This window comes from Lycorma delicatula, chromosome 3, assembly GCF_047948215.1.
Source record: "Lycorma delicatula isolate Av1 chromosome 3, ASM4794821v1, whole genome shotgun sequence".
NCBI classification, from domain to species: Eukaryota; Metazoa; Arthropoda; class Insecta; order Hemiptera; family Fulgoridae; genus Lycorma; species Lycorma delicatula.
This window is the reverse complement of record NC_134457.1, coordinates 27,464,755-27,482,764: the sequence shown is the minus strand read 5'-3', so window position 1 is coordinate 27,482,764 and position 18,010 is coordinate 27,464,755. Positions and strand designations below refer to the sequence as shown.

General features: G+C 29.0%; 1 protein-coding gene across 8 annotated transcripts in view; it reads left to right on the top strand.

Moving 5' to 3' along the window:
• LOC142321485 (high affinity cAMP-specific and IBMX-insensitive 3',5'-cyclic phosphodiesterase 8-like) overlaps window positions 1-18,010 on the top strand; it is a 1,158,933-nt gene that overhangs the window by 845,172 nt on the left and 295,751 nt on the right. For 7 of the 8 annotated variants that reach the window (XM_075359602.1, XM_075359603.1, XM_075359607.1 and 4 more), the window contains one exon: window positions 6,418-6,558. The exons of the other annotated variant lie outside the window; for it this stretch is intronic. In XM_075359602.1, the coding sequence (XP_075215717.1) occupies window positions 6,418-6,558 (141 nt within the window). The remainder of the gene's footprint in view (window positions 1-6,417; window positions 6,559-18,010) is intronic. 8 annotated transcript variants of the gene reach the window in all.

The window sequence follows — 18,010 nt, the reverse complement described above, 5'->3', positions numbered from 1 at the left end:
AAATATTTTTCTATCAACAATACTCATTGATGTAGGCTTGCCCCTTCTACAGAATAAACTAGAATTTTTAAAAAATTTATTTTTCTACTTTCATAAATCTAATTATATTATTAAAATATTAAAAACAGTAAATACATTTCATGGTAAAAAAATAAGTTTTTACTTTGGTAACTTCATTGTATAAAAAAATAAATTTAAAAAGATATACTTATATCTCTTATTTCCATTGCACCCTACTTCTAAGAAAATGAAATAGGATCCTGTAATTAACTTATAATTCCAAAAAAACAAATTATTTCCGCAAAAATTCAATTATTTATAAATACAAGAAAACAATTAATTAGTGAGAATACTTTCAAACAAATTACCCAAAATTTTACAATTTTATGAAATTACTTCATCATTTTATTAATATAACAGTTCAACAATAGACTTCAGTATCTTTACGATTACAATCCGTTACTACTTACAAAACAAAAAAATCTGATGTGGACAACACATAACTTTCTTGTACTCCTGTTAAATTTCCATTTACATATTTTTTTTTAAATTTAAAGTTCATAAAATTTTATTTCATTAAAAACTACTGATTTTTTTATTATTAAATTATTATTCATCGTAATTTTTTTTTTTTACAATGAGAGGTTAATAATTATTAATAAATCAATATATTTAAAAAAAGAAGTTAAAAAAAGGAGATAAAGTGTGATTCGAACCGATGTGCTTTCCACTAAGATCCAAATATTTAATTAATTAAAATTTTATTTGGCTATAACTCTGGAACTAATGAAAATAAGTACCGATTATGATTCGTTAATGAATCATATACCGATTAAAAATCGTTATAAATCCGTTGAAAATCTCTTAATGAGAGCTTATTACTGCAGTTAAAAAAAGTCCAAAATCCAAATTTTTGGGGGTTTTGGGCCTTTTTGGTTCAGTCGATTGCATTCAAAAGGGGAGGTGCACAACTAGTTGTTACAACAGTCCTAAATTCAAAATTTCAACATCCTACGGATAATCGTTTTTGAGTTATGAGAGATACGTACTTACATACACACATACGTATACAGACGTCACGCCGAAACTAGTCAAAATGGATTCAGGGTATGATCAAAATGGATATTTCCGTTGAAATTTGAAAACCGAAATTTTTCACGATCACAATATTTTCTTTACTTCGTACAAGGAAGTAAAAAGCCGGCAAGGTATTGCATGACTGTCTCGGCTAGTTAAAATGTAATACTGTAAAATCGTTAAACATTCTACAAATTTGTAAAAAAAAAGTATTGAAAGTAATAAAGTAACAAAAGATGGAAAAAAAACTAAATTGTAAAAAATTTAAGTAATTATAAAATAAGTTAAAAAATCATATTATATATGTTCTTGCTGCACAATTTTGCTGAAGTAAAAACTCTTTTAATAACTCTAATATTAAAAAAAAAAATTGTTTTATTAATTTTGTTGAGAATAAAAAAAATAAAAAAAATGATTTTTTGTTAAAATTGTGAGCGAAAGTATCAAAGGAATGGTTTTATAAATAATGATCATTCATTACCAAAATACGATTTAAGCATCAATATTACCAAATTTCGAATAAAAAATTTCTTTTTATTTTAGGGACTTCCTTAATCTGTGAGAAAAATTTAGAAATTATTTATTTATGAAGAAGTGATCCCTAACAAAAAAAAAAAATAATTAGAAAAAACAAAATATACCTTTTATGATAGTATTGAGAAAAATTGCTTCTCATAGCAATTTTTTCATAGTAATGAAAAAAATTTACTTTATTTTAATAGCTCTTTACATGATAAAGAAAAATACAAAAAAAAATTAATAACAAAGATTAAAAGAATTAGAGCAAAAAGAAAAAAACAGAAATATTTTATAGAGGTGAGGAATAAATTTTAAGAAAGGTTTCTCTAAAAATATTCGTATGTAGGTTAAGCTTAATAAATTTGCTTAAGTAATGCTTTCTCAAAATCTAACAGTTTAATACAGAATATCTCCTTCAATAAAGACTTAAATATGAAAAATAAAATGTTCAAAAACCTTTTTTGTAATTTAGGTCTGGGATTTACAATTTTAATAAGATTATCAACATTTCTTGATAACTATATATATAAAGTATAAACTTTCAAAATATTTTTGAAATATATTTTAACGGAAGGGAGATAAATTTAAAGAACAAAAAACACGTAATTCAATTTTAAGCGATAGGGGTGAGCTCAAATTTATCGCAAAATAATAAAGTTTATTCTGTGACTATCCCGGTTATTAATAATAAAAATTAAAAAATTTTAACTAAAAAGCAAAAATACAGAATATATGTTTTTTTAGAGGTGGGTAATAAATTCTAAGATATTTTCTAAAAACAAAATTCATATATAAGTTAAGCTTTATAATTTAAATCTAACACTCCCTTCATTAAAGGCTAAAATAAGAAAAATTAAATTTTCAACATTTTTTTTTTTGCTTTTAGATCCAGGGTCTATAATTAAAAAAATTATAGTAAACATATCTTGATAATTTTAAATATAAAGCATAAACTTTCAAAAAATTGTTGAAAAATATTTAAACCGAAGGGAGATAGAACAAAAAACATATATTTCAATTTTAAGAGCTAGGGTTGATTTTTTTTAATAAAGAAAAGCTATGATTATTTTACCTGGTTTACTGGATTATTTACATGTGCATTTTATGTAAAAAATTAGCTTTAATAAAATTTTCTGTAAAGAAAATCGAAAATGGTTTGTTCGCAATTCTTAACGAATTTAAAAAAATATATAATCAAATCCCTATATATAGAAATATTTGAGCGAAATTTAAAGAAAATCAGTTTGGACAATCCTTAGATATAAGGTCGAAAGTAGTGCGACACAAACTGTGAACATACAAACATACACAGTTATGTTTTTTGGTCTATATGAACTAGTTTGACCCTAAAACGTATATATATTCAAAAAACTCACGATACCCAATTTTTGACATAATCACCAGACTTTCCCCCTTAATATAGCTATTGTAACTACTTTTGCTGAAAGAGTAATATTATTATTATTAAAAAAAAAAAAATTATCTACGAGATTCATGTTGTATTTAAATTATACGAAATAAACTTAATGCGGAACTAGCTTAGGAATTTAAAGACAAAAAACTTCATCTACATTGTTACATTTAATTGGGAGTGTAATGCTTAAAGCAACTTTTTTTTTGAAATCATACAGATCAAGATACGAGTTTTTTTTTTGTTGTTGTTCAACAACTATAATTACAATCGGCTGTCCAAGTGGAGCCACATAAGTAAGCCTCTTGATAAAAAGCATGTGATAAGGGGGTTCTTAAGGAACTCCCAAAATAAGTAATTCACAAAAATAGTTACAAGTAATCTGAAAGTCCAATATGAAATTTCAAGTCCAGTCCTACATCTTAAAAATATTAATCTCAACACCTCGAAGTCCATAGAAATCAAACATTAATAATAAAGATAAAAATAAAAACAATACTACTAGATTTGGCGTTGTCAAATTTCAAACTGTCACGTAGACCCTAAGTTGGTACATGGGCACGTTTCAACCATCGGATGTTCCTGCTGTTATCGAGTAGACTAATTGCAAAGTGATTGACGTGATTTTTAAGTCTTTGTTGGTGTTTAACATTGCACCGCTGTGCAACATCACGAACTGACGGAAACTCTAGATGATCGTGAATTTCATCATTCTTCGTGAACGATGGTGCTTCAGCAATTGCCATCGTTATTTTGTTTTGGGAGCATGTTTAATTTCAGTGTTACTAGCTGTTCCCCACAACGCCACAGGATAGCCTTGTAAATTAATATCTTGTTGGATAACGTGAGGCCTGAGTTTCTTCGTAGCAACCAATGAAGTTCCCTATACCTTGCATTTAGTTGTTTTCTCTTCATCCTCGCGTGACACTTCCAAATCAAAGGCCGATCCAGATGAAGTCCTAGATACTGCAAAGTCTCTGTTTGTGGGATCAAGACACCATCAAAGTACAAACTGGGACAGTTTGTACTTTGATGAAATAGAATAATCCTTGTAATTAGACAGTCACCCTTCCGCATAGCGAGTATGGCATGCTTCGATTTATCTTTATTAACCGTAATGCACCATCTTTTCTGCCACGCGCAGACACGGTCTAGTGCTATTTATAGGTCTCGTGAGGCTTGGTCAGTGTTTTCTTTTACGGGCAGGATAGTAGTGTCATCGGAAAATGTGGTGACGATGGAAACCTCCAAGGCTGGAAGTCCACAGCGATCATGGAATACAACATAGGGCTCAGTACAGAGCTCTGAGGGACTAGATACGAGTAACATCCTTTTTTGAAGTCTGGTAAAAATTAAAAAAAAAAATTATTTTAATGAATAAAACATTAAAATCTTACTTTCCATCGCGAAAATATGATTATATGTATTTCCACATTACAATATTCTCAAAAAAGGATTTTGTCAATAAATCTATACTATTAGTAGAAAAATACTTATCTGAAAGGGCAAACTGCTTTATAAAGAATAGTTGTAATTTATGCTTTATTATAAACATTTTAGGGATTATAGAAATGTGACCAAAATCGTTAATATATATGTTGTGAAATTTAGATTTTGCAGTGTTTGGTAAATCGCTAGTTGAATTTAAAATATCCGTTTGTTAAGGCTAAAATTGACAACCCAACTTTGATAAATACTCTTCCTTGATAATGTAGAAAGTCTAAATGCAGTTAGAGGATGTTAACTCTTGAAATAAATTTTTTATGGTTGAGATTCAACTCAACCACAAAGAGTGAAGTCAGTTTTTTCAGGACTTATTGATCTGAGAGTGGTCAACGTTCATCAGCTAAACTTTAGTAAGATAACACTAATTAAAATAGATTAATCCAACATTTAAAATAAAATTAATTTTTGAACGGAAAACATTCTTGTTTATTTTCTATTCTTCTATTGTTAGAACGATCCATAGGAAAGTTACCATTTGGACAGATACCATCTCTAAAAACTTTAGTGGTATAAAAAATTGCCGGCCTTTGTGGCGGAGTGGTAGCATTTCGGTCTTTCATCCTGAGGTTCCTGGTTCGAATCCCAGTCAGGCATTGGATTTTTCATTCACTACAAAATCCCGTTTTCAATTCCCACTTACAAGCTTTTGTAAGCTTTTTTGATGAATTAATTCATAATGCTAAAAAAATTAACCATGTAAATAAAAGGACTAAATATAAATCTAACAGGTAAAGTGTTATTTCTTAATTTAATTTATAAAGTAATTGTAAAACATTTTCAACGGTTTACGCGGAAAAATACATACAGCCCAGTTAAATTAAAAGTTAATGTCAACGATTCAACAATAATAATTTTCATCGTTATGTAGCACTATTAAGTCACAGTCTGCTAGTAAACCGTTTTCATTCTGTATCATTTTATGCGAGTATGTCGTAACAATTACATTGCTAAATAGATAATCATAATTGGTTTAAATAAATATTCTAACAGTATATTATAAAATTATAGTACTTTCTGAATAAGTAATTAGTTCGTTTATTCAATTGGATCGTCTTACGCTTTTAGAAATTATTTAAATTATATGCAGTTCTTTGTTTATATGTCACAAAATATGCACTATTAATTCTTTATCGAAAAATACATACAGCCCAGTTAAATTAAAAGTGAACGTCAACAATTCAACAATAATTTTCTAGACTTGTTGGACCCAATGTTCGTTGCTTATTTGAAAATTTTCTAAGTAGGAGATTGTAATGAATTAATTTATGTTTTACAATAAGAAAAATTTAATCAAAAATACTGAGATAAGAATAGAAAACTTCATTCTTATCTCAGTTAATTCTCTTATTTTTAAAGTTCGTATTACTGCTGGTTAATAGACGCGTAGTTAACAACTTCAAAACATGAAGTATTGGTAAGAAGTTTCCTTAAGAGCCATCCGCTAAATAAAAGGACAAGAATAGCTGACCCCTAAAATTACAATCTGGATTCGCCTTTGACCATTTCGTATATTAATTTGCGAACTATATTTTTCTGTTACGAAAAATGTTTTTGTGTATTTATTAACAGTGAATTCTAATTTAGTGTTTTTTTATTAAAATGCTCCAAACATATTTTGTATTAATGTAAACCTTTTAAGCGTTGTAACATTACTCTGATAATTATAATTAAAATATATTATTATATTTTTTCCCATAAAATATAACTTCATTTTTTCTAACATCAGGAATTTTATTAAAACAAAAATTATGAGGCTAATTCATTTTCATAATACAATTTATGTTTTGGCGATAAGGTTATGAAACCTTTCACAGATTTTTCAGTTCTGCATGCCCCAAGTAACTAATCAACGTAAAAAAGTGAAAAAATGAAATATTAAGGTCTGCCATTTTTGTGTTTTTCAGACGAACAACGAGAGTGCGGGCTGTGCTATGTGGGAGTGGTGTCTTTCTGCTACCCATTGTCCCTTGGCCCGCTCGCACTCAAGACATCTTGACCCCCTGGTCCAGACTGATCTAAAGACTAATGAATTTCCCACCGATTCGGTAAGTACAAGAAAGTATAAAAAGGGAAATCTCATTAATTTGGTCTTGATTTTTTTGTTAATCAATTTTATTAAAAATAAAACATAAAAATATACCTTTTTTATTATTTATGTTGTTTCTTTACACATTTAAAACAATGTAGAGGAAATATTTAAAAGTAAAATTTCACTATTTCGTCCACGTAATATAATAACAGGGTTTTAATTTTTATTTGATTCTTTTCAAAGGGCGAATATTGTGGAACTTTACTTAAAAGAAATGTTTGTTGTACCTTGATTTATTTTGCGTTTTGCATTAACCACCTGCGAGGATCGTTCAAAAAGGCCTCGGCCTGACCAATAACACAGGATGTTTCGATGTTTTTTTTTTATACTTCACCGTAGTCATGTTACAGTTCAATATATTCAAACCATTGAGTTTCCAACTTCTTTATACTCTCATTATAGTACGATTTGTCCAGTTCTACAAAATAAGCGATGTCTCAGCGATGTCATCCTCATTTAAGGTGAATGATTTAAGGGGTTGTCCAATGAGTCATTTCTTCAAGTTTGAGAAGAGGAAGTAATCGCTGGACGTAAAATCCCGTGAATATGACCCAAATGAGACCAGTTGAAAGCACAGGTCATGGAATTTAACAGCAACAACCCGAGACTTATGTGCAGGTTCATTATAGTGGTGAAGGAGCACTTTCTTTTTGTCCAGATGTAGACGTTTAACCCTTCAGCAGGCAGAAGTAAAGCGCAATACTTCCCGTTGTTGGTTCTTCTTCTTCCAGGTAGTTTATGAGATCACAACCCGAGAATTTAAAAAAAACCGGACCCATAACTTTTTCTTCAGATGGGAACATTTTCGCCTTTTTTGTCGCACTTTCGCCTGCTCCTTCTTCTGTTTGGTATGTAATGTGTAATTGTAATTCCATGTTTTATCTATTGTTATAAACCGTCCAAGAAAATTAACGTAATCGCGTTTAAACATCCTCGAGTTTAAACACTCTTGAGAAGTGTTAAGTCAAATGTATTTTTTCTCTACCGATTAACAAACGCGGCACCCATCCGTGGGAAAGCTTTTTCATACCCAAAACATCGTAGAAAATAATAGTGGACACGGTCTATTAAGATGCTTGCAAATTTAGCAAGCTTGCGTACCTTCATTTAGTACGGTATTGTCAATTTTTGTAATGGTTTCGTCATAGTAGCGGTTTTTTGACGTGCCAAGCCTTATATCATCTTGAATTAATTATGACCACGTTTATATTCGCAGCCCACTTTTTTACCGTCTAAAACGAAAGAAAAATGTCCTTTAAAGTGGAATGAAACTTTGTTTGTTTGTCCATCAGCGTTAAAAATTTTAAAACAAAGTAACTTTTTAACTGCTAAAATTTTATTTATTTTTTTTTTTCATAAAATTTCAGAACTCTTTTGCTTTACTCAATCGCCACAAACAAACAACTGAAATTAATATCCGTAACTTAACAGCACGCCATCTAAAGGATTATTCTTGACAAATTTCATAATCATTTGTCGCAGTACGCCATCCAAGAATCCTATTTGATAAATATCATAGTCATTGGTCATACTTGTGTCAACTCTGTATCAGGCCGAGAACTTTCCAAACGACCTTGGTAAAATATCAAAAGCTCCTTATCCTTTTATGGTGGTAAAACAGAAATTAATGTACTGTTTGTACTTTAATTTCATTTTTCTTTTTAAATTTTCTGAAAGCTTACAAAAAAATACGGTTGATAGAATTGCGCTAAAAATAAAATATCTTAAAAATTTTTATTTATTAATGGAATTGAATTTAATTCAATCGGCTTAAGAAATAGATAAATAGATGATAGTACAATAAAATACAAATTTCTAAAAAATATAGCATTTTAGGAAAGTCAACTATTTTAATTAAATAACATATAGAAAGCTAACTAATAGTTTACAGAAATTAACTACAAAGAAAAATCGAAATGGACATTGAGTTATAGATTTTTACTACTTTGAAGAGATTCTTGGGCATTTTATTGAAATTTTATTTTATTACGATTAGAGATTTTAGTAGATAAATGTACGTTATTTATTTAGGAATTAAACTTTTTGTACCTGAAATAAACTTCACTTATTAAAAGTATTTAAAACAACAGGATTTTTTTTACTTATGTTTATTTATCCCCGTTGAAAATGTTCAAAATCAGTTCTATTGTTGCTTTTATTTGAGAGTTAGGAAAATTTCAGTTTTATATAACATTTGTAGTAGTCTTTTTTATATATTTTTTTTCTATCGTCCTAAAAATATATAATAATTTTAATTTTTTTTTTTTTTTTGTTTCTTGATATCTGGATTTTTTGTAATCCCAAAACGCAGATGCACAGGACCTAGTTTCTAGTATTAAAATTACACGATAGTTACAAGGCCAAGTGTACATCAACTGCAGAAGGGATATGTTTCCCATATATTGTCAAATGGTAATTGTAGCAAGATGTAACGTGATCTGAATTATTTTCTCTGTGTTAGATATAAGCTTTTTTAGAACTAGTATAATATGGATTAATATTTAATGTGTATATATAAATGTAATTGTACTTGCAATTAATGCGTTGAACGGACCACACGTGCCGCTTGTTATGGTCAATGTAAATAACCATGACGGAGTCATATGGTATAGGGCACTTATGGGAGCACATAACACTCCGACGGTGGTGATCAAGTCGATGGCCAATTGATGAATTTATGTCATATATATATATTATGTTAAGTTTAGTTTAAGTCTTGTTGAAATATGTAATAATTTGTTCTAATATGTTGTAATATGATGTCTTGAACCGTGATGTGCTAAAACTAATATGAGTCTTATGCTCTGTTTAAAAATGTTTTATATATGTCTAGAAAATCTTGAACATGTGTAAGTGCTATGTGCCCAGATAAGTACTACTCTGCTAAAAGAAAATGAAGCCCTCAAGTGAGCATTCATCATAGCCACATGATGGCAGTGGATTTATCCATAATCATGAGGTAGATTTCAGCAGTATACGAAATTAAAGCCAACAGCGTTGTATTAGAAAAAAAAACAGAAGAACGGGGGTCAAAACGTTGCGACGTATAGGAACAGGAAGATAGACTCTGTGCCTAGGGAGTTTTGGTCCAACCAGATGCAAGAGTAGAAGGCTCGAGATTCACTGATGATGGCATTGGGGACCCTCGGAATGTGTGAGAGCCGCGTGTAGTGAAGGGCATGCGAAACGCGCTGCCTGGTAGCCTAATAGGTTATGGCTGGGAAGAATAGCCTCCTAGTGGAAGGGAGTGCCGGCTATCCAGAAGGGGAAGTTGGCATTCCTTTTATGAAATTAGGGGGACCCCGATGGGAAGACCTCAACATGACGTTAATCAGGGAGGACAAACTGCTACCACGACACTTCAAGGTGACTGAGTTTTGCTTAACTGCGAGAACCGGTTGCCTTGGGGGTGTTTAAAAATTGTCCGAAATAAAAATCGCAAATCACTAAAATGAAAAACTTTACATTTTTTATTTTAATTTATATATTCCTGTTGTGTTATTGTTGTTGATTATAAAGAGAAGATATTTTGATAAATTTGTTTATATAGATAATCATAGGGTTGGGAGAATTGGATGTATTTTTGAATCTGATAATCTGAATAAGCTGATAAATGATAAGCTGATAAATGAACTGGATAGTAAGTGCAACAAGTCGTAATACGATCTTTCATTTAAATCCTTGCTTAATTATTTTCAAATAATATAAAATAAAAATTTATTTCTGTAATTAATTTTAACTATACGTAAAATTAGAGATTGTACTTAAATTTCCGTTTTACTTATATATGTACAATCAAATTTATAATTTTTAACTTGAGTGTTTCAACTACAATTTTTTTCCACAGAATAATATACATAGTGAAAAATGCATAATAAAATTACCTTCTAGAACAAGACTGAAATAATAATAGAAAATTTAAATTTTTCTATGAACACATGGTTCACATTCATCTATATACAATAATAAAAAAATTAACTTGTACTATAAGTCTCCATATTTCATGTATTCTCTGTTTAATAAGAGAACATTTTTTATGAATTCAGCTTGACTAATTATCGGATGTCGTCTAGAGAAATCCTTTATATTAGTAATAATCCTCCATTACAATAATATGTACAATATGTAATTAAACAACCGGCAAATGTCCGTTAGAATCTATATTATATTATATAGGAATATGAAACATCACGTTAGAAATGTCCGATAGCCATTCTACATTGTTATTTTGGAATATGTTCTATAACAAAGATTCTTGAATTTGTTTCATGTGATGTAAACCATTGATGTTGATTATATGTCACACATTGATATAGTTATACGTTTTAAATCCTACATTCGTTGAAGCATGTCAACAAGTATAAACGTCGTGTCAACGTAAACAGAGCAGTAGTAATCATAGTGAGGATTTACAAGAGCTCTAATCAATGAGAGAGATAGACTATCATAATCCAATATATTTAGCATACATATAAAAGAAAATAGACACTGAAGATGTATGTATCTAAAATAAGTAGAGATCTCCTTTCAAATAAAAAATTACAGAATTTTAATCCATCATAAGTAAAATATATAAGTAAAAATTAGTTATTTTTAATTTCAAAATTATTTCTTTATCAGAGTCTTAATTATTTATAATATTAAGAATTAAATAGATGCTGTTTAACTTTGTTGAAAATTAATTAAAATACTAACTGATTTTTATATCAGATAAAGATTAAAATTATGTTTAATTTTTAAATGGATAGAAAAACTTATTTTTGTATAATCTATGAATGCTTTGTTTAAATATTTTTCCTAGTTTAATTTAGAACTTTATTCTTGTATAATATATTAAAGAAAGAGTAGTGTCCTTAATAGCTTCTTTTTTTTTTTGTAAAACCTTTTAAACTAAGAGTTTTTTCTCATTTATAAATAAATAAATCTACTTTATCTAAATCCTACATTTTTTTTACGTTAACTTTTAACGGGAAAAGAGTAAGCATAATGTTTTTGATTTAAGGTTAAAATATTAATAAATTAAAATCACAGATTTTACAAGTTCACCTTTTTTTTTTTTGTATTTTTATATAATTATTTTAAATTATTGCTAGAAATTTTAAAAAGGAAAGTCTTACATATTTTATATTTTTAGAATTATCATTGATAATTTAATTTTAGAATTTACTTTTAAGATAAATCTTATCAAATTTATGATATTACATTAATATATACGAGTATTCATTAATAAAAAATATATTTTTAAATGTGTAAAAAAGAAAAGAAAAATTGTGTAAACATATAACGGGTATCATTTAAAACGCAGATTTATCTGACAGTTTCTTTTTACTTTAAATAAACCTTATTAACGTGGATACATCGTATAAAATTATACGATATACAGAGAGAAATAGAAAGTACGTAGGTTTGTTAGATGATATTTTTCTCGGTTAGAATACGTATAAAATATATATATATATATAAAATATCATATATATATTCCGAATTATTTTATTTCTGACAATTACCTTTTTTCCTTCTCTCGGAGCATCTTATGAACTACAGGATTTCTTAAGTTTAAAGTCATGTTTTGGAAAATAATTTATGTATGTGTGTTTGTACGTATATGTTTACACACTTACGAAAGAAGATTTTTTTCTCTGCTAAAAATCGTAACTTTTTCTGCCACATATCGACTGTTTTTACCCACGCGGAATGGAGATGGTATATGTGTTTGGAGTAAGAGGTGTTTGTGTTTGTGTGTGTGTGTGTGTTACCATTTTCCTCAAAAACCACTGGACCGATTTCAATGCTGTTTTTTGCTTTACATAGGTATCATTTCAGTACAGGTTCTTAGGGTTATAAGCCGCCACGGAATGCTGCAGTAGATATGTTTTTTTCAAAACGGCTTATGAAAGTTTCTAATTAATATTGTAATATTTAATTAACTTCTTTAATTATCCAATTTAATTTTATTTACTTGTAAAATAAATAAATAAATAATAAATTTAATTCTCCACATATTTATTTCTTTATTGGCAATTTTACTAAATTAATTTACGGCAAACCTTAAAATATAATATTTTTGGTCTCTAATTTTTTAAAAATTGTTCAATATCATTCTTAAAATTTACTGGACGAGATACGATTCTGGGCTTGTCGGTTTTTCAGTTCAAATAACATATTAAACTTTGGCTTTAATGTATGTCCCTATATTACAATGTGGTTTCATTTTATCCTTAGAGCAGATCAGTACAAAATAATTCGCTAGATATAAGTTGAAAATGAAGCGTTTCCAGATATGTTTACAGAAATCTTTAGCCTATACTAATGTCCTAGATCAGTTCCAGAAGTATTGCCGTGAAATTTTGATTCTCTCTCTGTTTGCTTTTTTAGAATGGTAGAGATGGATGTTAGTGTATGTATTTGTGTATGAATATATATAATCAAAATTGTGTGCTGTTTGAAAGCGATAAATTTTAAAGCTGCAAAATCTATTACTCTGCGGATTTTACTTGTAAATGGAAACTTTACTCATCTCAGGATGAATAAGTTATATTGTATAACAACAAACTATCAAGAATTTGGGTTGAGCGATGAACAATGTTTTGATTCGAGTACTAAACGAATTACAGTAATTCTACTTCGAAAGACTACGAAATAAAGTAATATAGAAAACATGTTAAAGAATGAAAATATAAAGAAAAAAATGTTCTTAAAAGTAGAACGAATATTATTTCTATTAAATTTTTTAACTAGGCAAAATTAAATTTTTATAAAATGCTGCTAAAATAAAACTGTTGAAAATATGGTAGAAGAATGCTACAACGATTTTTAACACAAAAGTCTTGTGTATAAACATACGATATTAAATTAAAATGCTGATTAACTTTTAAATTTACATCATATATTTAATTCAAATTTACTAACTGATACATAAGTTTATCTTTACCGAGTTTAATATTTTTTATATTATTTTAATTAATAAATTAATTAATTAAAAATAAACAATAAGTAATTGATAATTAAGAAACAAACGAAAATTAATTAAAAACACAAAGTGAATAAAAATTTCACGACAATATTTCTGGGACTGATTTGGGACAGTAGTATAGGGAAAAGGTTACTGTGAGCATATTTGGAAAGGCTTGATTTTGAACATTAATACATTTTTACAATACGTAATACATAGGAGTGTTATATATAGTACTAACGTACTATATAATAGTGCGTAGATACATAGTAACATATAGTACGTTGTTAAGATTAGTTTATAAGGTGATTAATACGTTTATTATATAAACGAATTTTAAATCTAAAGTCTAATCTGCATATATTTACTAGAGCCCAGCTCTAGTTAAAGTTAAAGTAAGTAAGCTCTAAGTTAAAGTAATAGTAAATAAAAGAAGCCTGCTTTCACTGGCAAAGATGCGTTTAAATGATTTCTGATATTGTAGCTTGACCCAAATAAATAAATGAGTTATTTTTAAGCTGTGAAATAAACATAATTTATTTACTGTTGGTCGATACAGTTTTTTATAAACAAAAACTAAAATCTATCATAGTTTATTTAGACCAGAATACCTCATCACAATTGTGTTTCTTACAAAAATATGTTTGTAGTATATCGTGATACAATTCCCCATAGTGTATTTGCCTAATAACTACAGCGTTCCGTAGCAGGTTTATAGAATATTTAGTCTTTCCGTTTATTTACATTATTTTTATACAGATTAATTATATGGCGTACATAATAATATATTTTTAAGTCATAACAAGATAAAATGTTGATATATGGTATACAAAATTGTCACAAATATTAACATGAGGGGAATTTTTGCCGTGCAAAATTGTTACATAATCTTTTATTATTATTATAAGTCGAGAACTTTCCAATGGAAGACGTTAAGCATTCATGATTCATATTTCTTTCGCTTGGCATTCTTCATTTCCCTCCAAAATTCTTTCATTGTTTCGGAAAAGGCCTTCTTCCGTTCTTCAGACCATTTCGGACGATGTTGTTTAAGCTTCGGCGCTTCTGGTTTAACTTCCCATCTATCTATTTTGTTTCTGTATGTGTTTTTTCTATGATCCCCTCCAGCGTAATTCTGACGTGTTCTAATCTTTCATGTTTCTGCAAGCCAGGGGATTACAACTTTTAATGATGTTAAGTTCGCGATTATTCTTTTGGTCAGTAGGTTTTCCAGCCTGCAAAGGTGTTCGAAGAATCTCATTCGTCTTTTCCTTATGTCAGTTTCGATGTTAGAGTATGTTTCAACAATTTCGTTCGGTTGTATCCTTCTTCAGTTTGTCTCGGTCCCAATATTTTCCTTATAATCTTCCTTTCCTGTTTATTTGTTTCTTCTATTTCGGTTTTCCTATTTAAGGTCAATTTTTCACTGGCATTTAATGCTGTGGGTTTAATAACTTGTTGTAATGCCGGGTTTTCGTTTGGCGTAAGAGGGATTTCTTGTAGAGATTTTGCACTAAACCTAGAGCTTTCCTGAACTTCTGCAGACGGTCCAATTGACTTGGTTTCTCAGAACTGTTCGGCGTAATAAATGCTGTTCGGCGTAATTTAAAGTGAGGGACTTTATTTATTACTCCATATTTTGTGTTTAAATTTGGGATTTCTATTCTGGAGCAGATGAATACTGTTTTTACAAACGAAATTTGTAGTCCCACTTTTTCTGCACCTTCCTTGAGTGTGAGTGTATCCAGGTAAGGGATACTTAAATTTAATTTCGCGAATACCAGTGAAATCGGTTTCCAATATTTTTGTTTGAGTGTATCTTCCCACTCTTTCATCACTTTGTCCAATGTGATGTTAAATAGCAAGGGGGAGAGTCCGTCTCCTGTATCACTCACGTCGTAATTTCAAAAGGTTCTGAGATTTCGCCCATAAATTTTATTTTGTATTAACTCCAGTTAATGTTTGTTCTATTAATCTTCGAGTTTTCTGATCCAGTCCTCTTTTTTCTAGAATTTGGAAAAGAGATTGTCTGTCTACGGAGTCGTAGGCTTTTTTGAAATATACAAATATGGAGATCATGGGTTTGCTTCTGTTGTTTTTAATTTTGATTATCGTTTTCAGGCTGAAAATCTGTTTCGGGCATGACCTGTTAGGTCTAAAGCTTCTTGATATTCTGATAGTTATGGTTCCTGCTATTCTTGTGTTTTAGTTAAGAGGCAGGATGATAGGATTTTGTATGCAACCGGTAAAAGGGAAATTCCTCTGTGGTTGTTTACGTCTGTCCTATCGCCCTTCTTATGCAATGGGTTAATTGTATATATAATCTTATTAATTATTAAAAATAATAATAATCTTTTATTAATATTAATTACTTTAAGTGGAAATTAAGTTTTTTAAAGTATGAAATAATTATTTAATTCTTTGTTTTAAATAACATGTCATTCTTTACCATTCACTGTGTTCATATTTTTACTTTCCTGGTCTCATAGCTCTAAAGTTATGTAGCAAGAAGCAAAGTATAATCAGTCAAAAAAATGTAATATGGGTTTTTCTCATTCCTCGACATTTCATGACTCAGGAACCCCCAAAAAACAAAAAAGAAATGGGGAGTAATGTACGCACTTATGTTAATGTGTTTACGTGTTTGAAGCCGATAACTTTTGATTAGATAAACTGATTTTGATGAAATTTTCTAAAAAGACTGGTACATATGAAGCAGTTGCAGAAGAAACTCATATTTTTTAACCGATTTTTTTATGTCTTCCTAGGAATAGCAGTAGTGCATGTGGCCCGACAAAAAAAATATTTTTGGGGTAATATAACGTACGGATGGAAAAGCCGATCAAGGCAATTTAGTTTATTGTTGGTAAACTTTTGGGGCCAATATCTCCAGAAGGTGAGGTACATAGTTTCTTTGGGGTTAATTTTCTTAAAATTTTGCAAACATAACCCCACTTTATATTAAATTTGTACATGCCTGCAAGCTTTTCTGACTTTTTTTTTTAAATTGCCTCAAAATTTCCTCTTCCCCAAAAACAACTCTCTTCATTTATCGCGTATTTTTAAATAATTTTCTATGTCTTCCTAGGCATAGTTGTAACCCAATAAAAGAAATATTTCTGGGGTAATATTATGGGTGGGAGAGCCGATAAAAATTTATAAATATCAATCTTTTCTTAATTTTGGAAACTTTTTTGGTTTATTTTCACATATCGTTATTTTTTCAATATATAAGAATAAATAAGCAATGTTAGAAAAGTATTACACGTTTTTCTCAGTTTTTTTATTTTATTTTGATACTAATAGAGGACGTGTGTAAAATAATACATAATATACAAGAAGAAAAAAAAGATTATTATAACGACCCTGTTTCGGGTTTTCTATGAAATATCGTCGGAATTATGTTTATTAATATCCAGTAAGCATATTGTAGTCTTAATAGTCATAAACTATTATCTACCAATCAATGTTTAATTTGTATAAACATTTACGGTATTAACATATAATGTGATCGGAATGTACCGATTGAATTGCTGATGAAGACTGCTTCGAACATGTACATTATCAGATAGATAATAATCATAATAGGTAATATTAGGTTGATAATAGTTAGAGGTATTCCCTGCAGTAAAGGATTAATATAGTTAAAGCTGCTTAATTTCATACAGCCAACGAGAATCAAATAGTTGATGAAAACTATTCCGGAAAAATATTCTTTAATTTATGAAATCGATTTTAATACATAGACTTCATAATCACACCATAATAATCAAATCAACTATAATTATTTTGTGTGATTAATCTTACATATAAATTTTATAAAATCAGTCTGAAGAGATTTAGATTAATAAATATCCTCTGAAATAAAATTTATTTCATTTTGAGAAATAGATTATTATTAGAAATAATTATTATTAGATTATTATTAGAAATAGATTATTTCTCAAAATGAAATAAATTTATCTATTTCTCACCTCACCTTTATTGACCCTTCTTACTGGAATTTTCCGTCCCATTCCTACAATTCTATAGTGGCTTTACAAATCCTGTTTCTTATTTACAACTGTTTCGTAATTTAGGAGGAATTAAGAAATTCAAATTTATCTGAGAGATATTTTTAGCTATTTTAGATCTTTTTATAATAGTATCTTCGTGTCACTCAACAATCAGCTTTGTTATTTAATCTCAAACATGTTTATTCCTCATTACATTAGAAGGGTGTATTGCTTCTTAAGATCTTAATATCTCCAGCACGGATCTTATCAAAGTCAGATTGCATTTACAGAATCGAAATTTGTACGATTGGATAAAGATAAGGAAAAGGGGGGATAATAAAAATGGAAGACTTACCCTTACCAGAACCGAGCTGTTTCATAGGAGTGTTTTTGGCAGAGAGATTAGGGTTTTTACTGATGGAGAATAATCGATACCAAGAGGAATAACTCAGTTAATTTTA